At 37.7% G+C, this 12283-nt stretch overlaps 1 protein-coding gene across 4 annotated transcripts in view; it reads left to right on the forward strand.

Moving 5' to 3' along the window:
* Nucleotides 1-12283, forward strand: part of cyth1a (cytohesin 1a) — a 38826-nt gene that overhangs the window by 10213 nt on the left and 16330 nt on the right. The window contains exon 1 of one of the 4 annotated variants that reach the window (XM_044100334.1): nt 2253-2543. The exons of 2 other annotated variants lie outside the window; for them this stretch is intronic. In XM_044100334.1, coding sequence (XP_043956269.1) covers nt 2516-2543 — 28 coding nt within the window. In that variant the 5' untranslated portion in view covers nt 2253-2515. Of the gene's footprint in view, nt 1-2252; nt 2544-8666; nt 8856-12283 lie in introns of those variants that run through there. One more of the 4 variants, XM_044100336.1, reaches the window with a different exon arrangement.

Raw genomic sequence — 12283 nt, forward strand, 5'->3', positions numbered from 1 at the left:
GCACACAGCTGATGCATTCATCAGTCGCAACTCGTAGATAAGGAGTCTGGAGCAAAGACAGAATGGAGACGTTTGAGGACTATATTCAAAAACAGGTACATTTTTAAAAGCAGATCAATCAAATCAGCAATGCAACCGGAGGAATTTCCCACTTTCTTCCTTATCTGACACTGCAAAGTGACCAAACCCACCATAATGTTTGCCAAAGCTGTCATTACAGGATACAAATGAATAAATACAATTTAAAGAGAGGGGGCAATAAATGCAGGACAGAAAGGTTGTCTGCCTCTACCTGGCCTCACTGGGGCTGGGTGAGCTGCATTCCTCTTCGTTCTTGTTTTTATCAACAGGCAGAGACAGGGGTTTTTCATATTTGAGAGCACCAGCTGGTGCAGATGCTATCCAAATGACAGATTGATTTATTTCATTTAATAAAAAGACGAGAAAGGCCTCAGTGTTTTTCCAGTTCAGACAAGAAATTTCCATTTTAAAGGAGGAAAACCCTGTACCATTTATCACTGGAATTTTTGGTTTCAGATGACTAGACTGACCTTTTTTTCCATCTTGCTTTGTATCCTATGTGGAGCATGGCATTTTGCAAATTATATTTCTTATGGTTTTCTGGTTACCACCCAAATATCCAATGTTATGGAGTGACCAACTAGTACCGGTATTTGTCCTGTTCTGTTGATGGTATTTCCCATCTGAGCCATGTCTCTGCAACTTGATGTTCTTTAACAAACTTTTGAGGCCTTTGCTGAACAGCTGGACTTTTGCTGACATTAAATTGAATACAGAAGTATTAACTATTTACTCCTGAGGGGAATGTGTGGGTTGACATTTAATTTTGGCGCACCAGACTGAAGAGCACTAAACACAAACTCAGATTTTTATTACTTTCAAAACCATGAGTCATTCCCTTTCAACTTCACAGGTACTGACTGTTTTGTGTTTGTCTATCACACATAGTAAAAGATATTAAAATATTTTGGTTGGTCAACATGTGGAACAGTTTAACATGATTGCTAGTGTAATGTCTTTGATGAGGCTTGATTTTAAGTAGTGTAAAATGTTCTGCATTTTTCCTAATTGATATCTTGTATGACCAAAACTATCTTTATGTCATATAGGCAAATATGTCCATTGAGATTATGGGAAAAATAAATAAATAAATAAATAAATAAATAAATAAAAAATGCAGATGGCTTCTATAATTTGTGTACAAGGCCATATAATTCAACAGGTGTTCTGAAATGGTTACAGGTTTTATATTTGGACAAATTTCAATGCTATCTTCTTACTTTTGTTTCCGAGGTGAAAGTCTGAAAGCACAGATTTCTGCTCTACGGATGTGGCTTAGTGGAGAGCACAAGTATGACTTCTGCAGAAGAGAGAGTGCGTGTGGGCGTGTGCGTGTATGTGTGTGTGTGTGTGGGGGGGGTGAAGTGTTAATTGCCCTTCAAATTAAGAGTATGAATTACATAATCAATCACATATCTAAAAATGTAGGTGTTTATAATGTGAGTGTGAATTAGTGAGTATAGCTGCACTGTAAGTACTATGAATACTTTTAGCCCCTTTCTAGTCCGACCGGAAAGGGGCTATAAATTTAATCCATAATAAATTTTGATGGACAATAAATTTCCCCAGAAGTTATTGTGATAATATAATGGTATAATAATAAAGTACACATGCTCAAAGGTAAATAAACTTCCATTTCTAATGAGCATTTAACACTGGAACTGGAAGACATTTAAAAAAAAAAAATCCAAAACTAAATAAACAAAACATTAAAACAGCACATAAAGTTGATACTTAAATCTCTGTAAGCAAAACTGTCCTTCAGAAATAGAGGCTAGTTGAAACCAATGCGCCAGACTGAAGCCTTTTGTCATCCAGTCATTAATAGAGAGACAGAGAAGCAACAAAAAAACAATCATGCAAATGGAAATGATCAAACTCATTTTAATTTAGAATGTGATTAATTGAATGTTCTTACTTATCATTACTTATTGCGTCAGTCTTAAACAGCCCTTCTAATTTTACATAACTAAATATTAGTGTGCCTCTCTTTCGCATAGTTGTATCCTCCGTACCTCAGTTTATTTGTAAATTTTGTTTTTATTTGTATAACAGTGCAATGTGTTAAGTCTGCTGCTGTAGCAAAAGCATTTCCCTGAATTAATGTGTAAGCTTTCATTGTGAAAATCCTGACAGGACGTGTTTCGCTTTGACTGTTCATTTGACACAACACAGACGCCTGGTCTCGGTTGAGGAGGGAAGGTCTGGTAAAAGTCCGTCTAGTACCTTGAAACCACTCCCTTTGGTCTGACGGTGGTACTATTCCTACTACGAACAGGCTTTCACTTCGTTTTATCTTACATTATTTATCTGAGAGTTAAAAACACTTTCAAGACTCGCAAATCCATCGGTGGTGGTTAGTAGTCAAAGTTTTTTCTCTTGGAAGACTCCAGAAACTTTTTCTCTGCGGGCGCGGACTTGCTGACAGAACAGCATGGTGCTAAAGTCGGAAGAAGGAGTCGGTGAGTAAAGAAAAAGTAATAGAGCGACATTTTCGGTCGGAAGAATGTCTTTATGGCATCTCTAAAAACCCTACTTGTCCTTTTAAAGCCATAATTGTGTGAGTTCTTATGTTCATAAATACATGTGAAGAATGTCTGCTGGATTTCTTCTGTTTCTCTTCCCCTTTTCCCACGTTTTTTTAAATGGTGTTAATATTCTCTGTTTTAGCCGTTTAAGAGCTCAGAAATGTAAATAAACTGCTGTAATATTATCTATGCTTTTATGTTCTCGTTTTCTGTTAAAACATGCATTTTCTTGTTTATGTTTATGATTTAGTCATGATTCTCTTGTTTTTTTCTAAGCAATTTTTTTTCCACATTATCAGACACTTTTAATGTCTATTAATCTTCCTTTAGTTTATCCACAACTTTGTTTCCTGAATGCACAGCAACTGGTGGGACTAAGATTATCCTAAATGCAACAGTAAATATTGCTTAATATAGTTTTACTATAAGCCTCTGGAAAATATATACTGTTAATATTACAACATTTAGTTGTAAAGCTTTTACACAACATTCTTTCATACTGTGTTATTGTGTCACTTTAATGAGTGAGTGGGTTGCTCCTTGGTATGAGACAGAAGGCCTCTTTCATCTCCTTGGCTTGCTTTAGCCTGGCAACATTAATAATTAGCAGCCATGACTTGCGTCACTGTTAATCATGTTGGATAATGGCGAACGTCTGACTGCTCCGGGTCTTTTGTTCTGCTGGTCTTACACTACCCTGCCTCGGTGAACCAGGCTGGCACACGCATACAGCTGTCTCTTTATAGTTGCAGCCAAACCAATGAGAGGAGCAGTCGATTCCCTTTGAGTTCATTTGTCTCTGCCACTTAAAAATGGGTGGTCCGGGGGGTTAAACTAGTTGTCTCTAATGGTTTTCTAATAAACGGAGCTGAAAGCTCTAATGCGTCCTGTGGTACCGTGCAGTGTGGCTGGCACTAATGCCCCGGTAGTTTGATAATCTTCATCATCTCCCTATAATCACATTTCTGCCTTTTTTCTGCATCTGTGGCTTACCTGCTCCACTCTCCACCATAGTGGAAAATGGATTTAATGTACAGGGAAGGAAAGCGTTGTTATTTCCTTGTTTGGGAGATTAATCCTTATTTGGTTTCCTTCACTTTTTGACTTGGAGAATACATTCAGTACTCAGATGCTGTCATGTGTTTCAGTCTGTTTTACAGTCAGCTGTAGGTGTGTTTAAATCAACATTTTGTGTTTGGAGTACATGTGAAGAATTCAAATGCTGAGTGTCATAAAAGCCTTATGCAAGCACAAAATAACACAAACTGGCAGCAGTCATAGTTACTAAATGTCTTTATTCCCTGCTATATTTTCTTGTACAAAACAACGGATGGCTCATAATATCCATTCTATTTTTACCCTTTTGGGAAAGTGGTTTTGTTGTAAAAGTTGGTTTACAATAATCTGAAAATGGGTCTTTTAACTAGTTTTTAAGATGTTATTTTATGTTTGTAAAGTGCGGAAATGTTTTGTTTGCAGTTTTTATTATGTTGTTTCTGTCAAAGCTGTGAATCCCAGCTGGATAGTACCATATTCAAAGTACTCCACACCAAACTAATGTAATGATGATTCTCAGAATAGTTAAGTTGTTTTTAGTCACCAGTTCACAGTTTAGCATGAGGGTTATAAGTTAAATGATAAATACACAAAGAGTCTATATTCTTTATCATTTTTGTCTACTGGTTTGTGGACTAAATACATTCTGTGCTTCACCTGATGGTTTCGGAAACCTGAGATACCACCAAACACTGACTTCTCATCAAGGCATTTAGTGTTCATGCTGTGTCACATCGGGTCAATACTTCCCTAACATTTTATAACATTTCCATTTTGTATTTCTGCTGTAAGAGAAGTTATTCAGTTCTGTACCATCCTTAATTGCTCTACAAATTAAGGCGAAGTTATTTATAAAAGATATATTATGATGTTACGTTTTGGATTTAATTAAACCTTTTTCTGTTCTGAACCATGATCTAGGCATAACTGTTACACCCCTTGTTATTTATGATCTTATTCATAAAATATCATAGAAACTATTGTGCCAGTGAGACAAGTCCAAGCTTGATCTATGAATGAATTTCTCTGATGATTCATCTAGTTGGGATAACAGGCTTTTTCCGTCCCATCTCCAAACAATCCTGAATTTCTAGTCATTTGTCAGACAGCATGTTAATGCTAAAGAGTATTTTAAAGTATTTCAGTACTGTGAAAATGTAGATATGTTCTTTCTTGGTTCCTTTTACTCCTGTTCATTATGTCACGTTTGGTCTCATAGTGCTGATAAGTGTGACTTTCAGGTTTGTCTGCAACAGGTAGAGACACACCTCTAGTTGTGTTTTTCCTGTAAGATCTTTGTTTGTTATCATTCTGGTTACAGCCCACAGATTCAAAATAGCACCTGGCAGAAACTAGATTGAAAGTATTTGGAGGTGTGTTCATCAAATAGAAATTTACTGGATTATGATTTGGTTAGGCTGAAACAGATTTTTTTTTTTTCTGAGACATTTTAGGTTTTTGAAACTATACATTTGTACATTGTTGCATAAAAATTTATTCTCTGTGGATAAGATCTTTTTGGTTTTACAAATGATTTCAGGCAAAAGACGGGCTTCAGAAAGAATGCATTTCCTTTATCACATGAGCTGTGTGGCTGCTTTGTGGTGATTCTGTTTTTGCTTATTATTTTTCAGCTCATACATGATTTTTGCCATCGGGTGACAGTTAGAACAATAACTTTTTTTCATAATTTCCTCTCCTGGGGTTTAAACTTTTACTCCTCCACAAACTAAACAGAAGAGTGCACAAACAGGAAGCCGGGAGTTTGACAATGCCCTCAACAGGAAATGACTTTCGGCATTTTGTGTGTGGGTGAAAACTTCTAGAGAAAAGCAAGACGGATACAAACTGAAACCATGTATAGCGGCGCTTCACGTTGACTAAAACAAATCTTTCCAGCTTTCACATCATGGGTTGTAGGATGTGTGTATGTCTAACAGGCACTAGAATGTTGACAATAGGACATCCCCTGATAAGAATCAAGGTTAACAGCATCAGTGGGACAAAGGAAGGCATTGTGGGAAGCAGCAGCGCTTCCGCTTTTGAGGGATAACATAGAGCAAGCCTCCATAGAAAACAGTTAATGCAAATAAAACAGCAGATTATTAAATAAAGCTTTACTGCACTGTCCATAACCATGAATCTGGTGTGTGTGTGTTTGTAGGCCTGAAGTCGCTGCAGGTTTAGAAAGTTGAGCTGTGTGTCTGTTTGCTTTAGTCTGGAGCTGCACAGTTCCCAGGCCTCGCTATACATTCTCCAGCTCTGGTTCCCACCCACTCACATCCTCCGGTCCTCACATTCCTGCACAGCAGCTTTGACGTCCCGAGCCAGAACAAGATTTCCTGGTGTCCGTTTTGTCTGAACACACCGCCTTTCTCCCCCCACTTATCCTCTAGCGTGTCGGTAACTTGGAAGACAAGATGCCAGAAGATATTTAAGTTAATTAGTGCCATAAAATATACGCATTTTCGTTTTTTATAAGATGCTGCTCGTTGGTGTTTTAAAGAGACGGGAACTGTGAAAACACCCAAGTTTAGATGTTGTGCTTGTGGTTAGTGAGGATGTAGACATGAACTCAACACATTAGAAATCCCTGCCTCACATTTCAGACTTTTATTTCAATCTCTAAAGAAGAAAAGCCAAAAGAAAAAAAAACTAGTTCCAAGAAAGGAGCCTTGTTGTACATTATTCAGTTAGTCTTTTAAAGTTTAATGTAAACAAATAGGTTATATCTCTATGAGTGGTACCCGCAGATAAAAAAAGATTATCAACCTAAAAACACGTGAAAAATAAAAAGAAATCTGCGCAAGAGGAATAACAAATTTTTATGGAAATTAAAAACCGAAAATAATTGATTTTTAATTTTTTTTTTATCCTCTGAACAGTAATTAAATATGCAGAACACAAATATAATGTTTTGAATCTTTGCCGTTGCATCGTGTTGCCTTGTTGATGTCGTTCCTGTGGATCAAACTTAAACCATTAACTATGGGCTCTTGCTTACTTTGACCTAATCAAAGTTTTAAATAATAACACAAACTCATTTATTGACTAACTTAAATGAATAAACAAATAAATTGGTCAGAAATTAGAACTTTAATTTTGGTCAAATACTGAAAAGCAAAACATTTATTCTACAGTTGACTCATCTTTCATCACTTTGAAGCAGAAGCAGGTAATAAAACTCAAAATTGCTTTAATGCTGAAATAGGTCATCCTTGTTATTTCTTCAATATCTTTTTGGATTCAAAACAAGCACCTTTGTCAGAGAGCCTGCAAACAAAATAAAATAAACATCATGGCCATTTGGACTGTGGAGAATACATTATGTTTGCATCAGTCAGAAATAAACCTAGCTAGTGTAAGGATGCTACAAAAAGTGGCAGCTTAACTAAATAATAGTTCTTGCTTTGAACAATGTTAAAATTATTCCTTTTTTTTTCCTATTTATTGTTATAGCTGCTTTTATGTGAAAATACATATTTGTGTTTTCAGTAATAGTGATGCCTTTTTTTTTTTTTTTTGAGATAATTCAGAGGGAAACCTTCTGTTGCTGTGACATGTTATTTTCCACATAAGTGCTAACTATAATAGTAGTTAACACTGTGAACTGTAACTACGTGATCCACGTGTTGGCCGACACCAGACAGAGGAAGCTCTGTCACTGTGAGGCGGTGAGATTCAGCCGACACAGCAGAGGGCTCCAGCCTGACTCATCTGTCTCCAAGCAGACATGAGGCAAGCTCCCACATCTGTTCACGTCTGCTGCGTGCTTCAGGCACGCCTGGGAGGCCAGTGTCTCACCAATGCTGTAAAAATTTGATCTATGACAAGGACTCCTGAGAACATTGCACAATTTCTTAGCAGGATCCTTCCCATTGGGGACATTTCTTACACCCAGTTGGAGTCCAGCGCAGAATGTGTTGTTTAACTCTGTGTGGGTGGTGATGGAGGACGAGTGGTCAGGAAATGAAATGCCTGCAGAGAATTTTTGGTTTTAGAAGAACTATTACCGAGAGTCTACAAAATGACAATTTTGGTTGTTTGGCTGAAAATATGTTTTGTTGACTACTCTTACTTAGTTTATGCTTAGTTTATAAAGAGTTTATGCTTTAGTGTTTACAATTTCTTCTGCTTCCTCATTCAGATTGTGACAAATTATTTTAGCACTCCTAATTTAATGTAATTTAATTGCTTTTTGAATATTTTGACTTTGCATCTTTAAATGGATCAGACTTTACACCAACATCCAATTAGTAATTGTTACATCATTAGTAACAATTAGATCGTTAGTAATTTTTAAAGTGTAAAATGGGAAACAAAATAGAAAACATGGTTCAAGGAAAGCAGATAAGTGGTGTTCACCATAAATCAGAAAATTTCATCAAGCTTACAATGTCCCAGAAAGTAACTTTCTTAATGTGCACTTAAGTACTCGCCTCTGTTTGGGAGGCGATCCAGCAAGCGTAAACAAGTTTGCTACTGAGACTTTTACTGGACCAGTGGGGTTTGATCAAAAGAAACCAAGATGCCCCGAAGCACTACTGATGGGTCTGGTGTGAAACAGTGACTGAATATGAGGGAAAATGTTGTTAAATATGGTGGAGGTTGTGTGATTCTCTGGGACTGTTTCACTTGTAAAAACCATCATAAACTCTTTGAAATGTTAGACCAATTAAAAACATCTCTTAAAGTGGGATTGTTTTCCTCACTGATTTACAGTTTACTCTTATTTTAGTGTGAGATTTTTTATTTATTTTTTGAATTATAAGTCTTTTTTTGTTGTTGCATATTTTTACCTATGGCCGTTACCATTTATTATAGTTGTTTAGCTTTTATTAGGACCTTATTGCTTTTCTGAGAGCGGGAGGCAGCGAACGGAACGACCACTGGGTGGAGCCTTCATGTTGGCGCTGCTGACAGCAAAGCGTGAGCGGGGAGGCAGAGGAGGGAGCGAAGTATGCGAGGAAACCTCCTTCCCAAATGGACTGTGTCAGTGTCAGCATGCTGCGAGCTCACTGTGAGAGCTGATAGCTGTAAAACCTCAACAGTATCTGTGGTCCTGCCTGGAGGAGCGGGCTCCTTCCCTCCGCCACTAGATGAGGATGTCTGTGGAATAGGATCTGAATCCTTTATCACCAGAGGTAAAAGGAAGAGCAGTGGAAGGAAACTGGAGAACATCTCATTCAGGTTTGCACTGAAACCTCATTCTGTGCTTGGGCTACTCTTCACAATGTCGTTTATGTTGTCTGTCTGTGGGAATTTGCTCAGATTTTATGACCACTTGTTTTACTTTAACTCTTAGACTTTGTTAAGTCAATAAAGCTTTAGAGGATGCATGCTGTGCAGCAAAGCCCAGATAGAAATCATGTCGACCACTTGTGGTTTGACTTATCTGTATGAATGTACTGTCATCCTCCAGCCTGGGTTGTTGTATGTTTGAGAAGGCCTGTTGTTGACACTTCAGTCACTGATGCCGATTGAGCACCAATAACTGGACAGCGGGTTGATGTCAGTGAGGATGTCGGTTGTCTTTATGAATTTGGTGGGACGGAAAAGGTGTAAAACTCTTAACTTCGATTCCTTAGAATTTCAAATCTAGACAGTGTCTTCTCTGTTTCAAATTATACACCCTTGAAAGATTTGTCTTTATTTGAATGCATTAGAAAGTAATTGAAATGCTAATGTTGAAGTACAGAAACTTGAACCCTGTGTTTGAGCTTTCTGGAGGAATGCGACTCTTTCCAGACACAAAGAAAGAGCTGTGATCTTCCCACTGACTCCGTGTTCTCTTGCCACACACTCACCCACGCCTCCCTGGCTTAACATAGGGCTCCTTTTCCTGCAGTCCCCTGTCACCTCAGATACACCCACCCACAGGCCAGGTCAAGTTCGATGCTAAGTTTTGATCCAAGCTCCTTTTCATTACAGATAAATTTTCTCAGTTCCTGGATGTTTGAACCTGGAGGTCAAAGATGACAAATTTCCTTTGGTTGATCACATTAAACCCTGCAATTCCTTCTTTCTTAGAAACTGTGGTTTAGAAGAGCAATGTTTGTGTGTGTAGCTTAAGGATATGAGTGAGCACTCTTGGGATCAGCTTTAAGAATGAGATTCAGTCTCAGATGAAATGTCACTTTTTTGTTTTTTTTTGTTTGCTTGAGCAATAAAAACTGCAAAAAGCAAAAAAATGTACCAGAGTTTATCTGCTTGTTCTCTGTGTGGCCATGTTTGCACAATGACGAATTAGAACTATTGATTGTTTCCAGCTAAATTCAGTAAATCTTATCAGAGAGGAGTCTGCTTTTTGCTGCAATTGGAACAATCTGTTCTGTCGAAGGGATCTGATTAACTGGAGACTTGGCGGACTTCGTGCCTTTTGATCATAAAAAGTAAAAATGTACTTTCCCAGTTTATTTACACAAACTTATTTAGAGTTGCACAGATTTTTTTTAATTCAAATTTTTCTGTCAGTACTGCAGTATAATTTTTTCCCCTTGTCTTGCTGTCATCCATTACTTGTGTTGGGACCACAGGTGATGTCACACTGTGTGAGTGAGCAGTCGTATAAAACATGATTTTGCTGAATTATTTCCTAAAAGAAAACTGATTAAAAGTTTAAATCATGCAGCATAAGAACAGCTCCGATACCTGGAAGGTGAAAATCGTGCCGATAACAGTTACCAGACGATATCTCTGTACATCTATAATGATTTTACTATAAAATCCAGATGAGACACTGATATAAAATAACAAAGAAGCTGATGTTCTTTGTTATATTTTATTAATGAGGCAGCTTTCTGGTAGAGATGGTATAGAGGGCTCTAATCAAGCTTAATGGAAAGTGTGCAGAGGCCTTATTCATCCTCTCATACATGAAGGAAAGGCTTGTCTAATGTCAGGAGAGGATTGTTTGCTGTGTTGTGCTTGTCATCCAAATGTAATCAGAGTGCAAGCTAACTAACATATGGTTTCAGAAATGGCTCTCTATGCATAATTGCTCCGTCAGCAGATGTAGGTAGTGTTGCAGCATAAACATTTTCACTTATAGATGTCATTGCTTTCTTATCTCACCTTATTAAACATACTTTGAAGAGCACTCAAGGTAGCTGCATATATAAGAAATAATTTCGTAAGTACATGATTATTATTATTATTATTTTTTTTTTTACTGATTTTGTGCATTACGTGATGAGCAAAGCTTCCTAATTTGGGTCACATCTGGAGCGGCGGGAGGCTGGGAGGGAGGGGGGGGAATCTTCTCCGCACACAGAATTCTAATTTCCTTATTTTCCGAGGAGAATTCTTCTGTGATCTGGGTGGAAATGGGACGTCTGCCTCCTCTGCCAGGATGGCAATCAGGATGGGTATTAGTGGCTTTCTCCCGCTGCGGGAGATGGCGCTATAATTGATATTTCCCTTGATGTAACGCACCGCAGTCCTCTCTGCTGACCCAGCCCTCGCTAAAAATGGATCCACTTTTCTAAGAACGCTCAAAATACTCCAAGATGCAAAACTTTAGGGCATGCATACTGTCAGTGTCTTTCTCATTTGACTGTGTGACGCCCGTATTTAAGTAAATGAAGAAATCAGTTTCCAGTAGTTATTGGTGCAGTAAGTCTGAAGAAAGCATCCTTATTACTATAATAGAAGACCATATTGACTTGTTTTGAGTCATAAATTTGAAGAGCACTGTGAAAAAATAAAAACCAGGACAAAAATCAGATTATACTGTAAAATGAGTTACTACTTATTACATTCTTCTTTTTGATTTCTAAGGACTTACTGAGTACTTAAAACAAGTGCCCTGCTTTTTTACAGTAAGCGTGACTTATTAAGTTCTCTGATTGAAACCAAGAGACTTCAGAGCTTTATTTGCATATTGCAGACTCGCTCTGAAAATCAGGGTTTAGTCACTTCCAGTAGGAGGAAATTAGCAGTCATATTTCCACACACATCTGAAGTGAACCTGAGCCAGCGTTTTGAAAAAGTGCAAAAACAGCCAATCAGGCACTCGCCCAATAACTTCCTAAAGACAAATGGCTAGCGTGAGTTTGATTGGGGAACACAGTTTTCCTATTTGTAAACAAATCACATATCAGGGGGAAAAAATGAATAATACAAGCACTTGATGTCCAAAGTAAAAGAAGGAAGAGTGTGCTTCTCTTGAGGAATTTTATTTATTTATTTGGATTTTCAGGATATTATTTCAGGGAAGACCTTGGCCAATCATGTGAGCCTGCTCTGTGCTGGTTTAGACCTGAAATGGTATTTTAATCAGGTCAAGTGTGGCTAGAAAATGGTTTTTTTTTTCATCCATTTAAATTTGCATCGGGTTGAACTTTTCAGCATTTGACCTGCCGATCAATTGAAAATTAGACAAACTCAACAACTTGCCAATCGATTGGTAAATCTTGAATATTTTCTTTTAGTGTTTTTGTTTGAGTTTTGTTTTCTTTACAGGCATTAAAAAATTGCAAGAGAGGTTTGGCGAACGTGGAGTAGTTGAAAATTCCTGACACAATGCCAGGAACAGTAGGAAAAAGCACAGTGGGTGTGAATAAGCAGGTTCATGCCACAGTTTCCTGGTCTTTGCGCATTCCTGCACATAGTACACA

This window comes from Gambusia affinis, linkage group LG19 (genome assembly GCF_019740435.1).
Source record: "Gambusia affinis linkage group LG19, SWU_Gaff_1.0, whole genome shotgun sequence".
NCBI lineage: Eukaryota > Metazoa > Chordata > Actinopteri > Cyprinodontiformes > Poeciliidae > Gambusia > Gambusia affinis.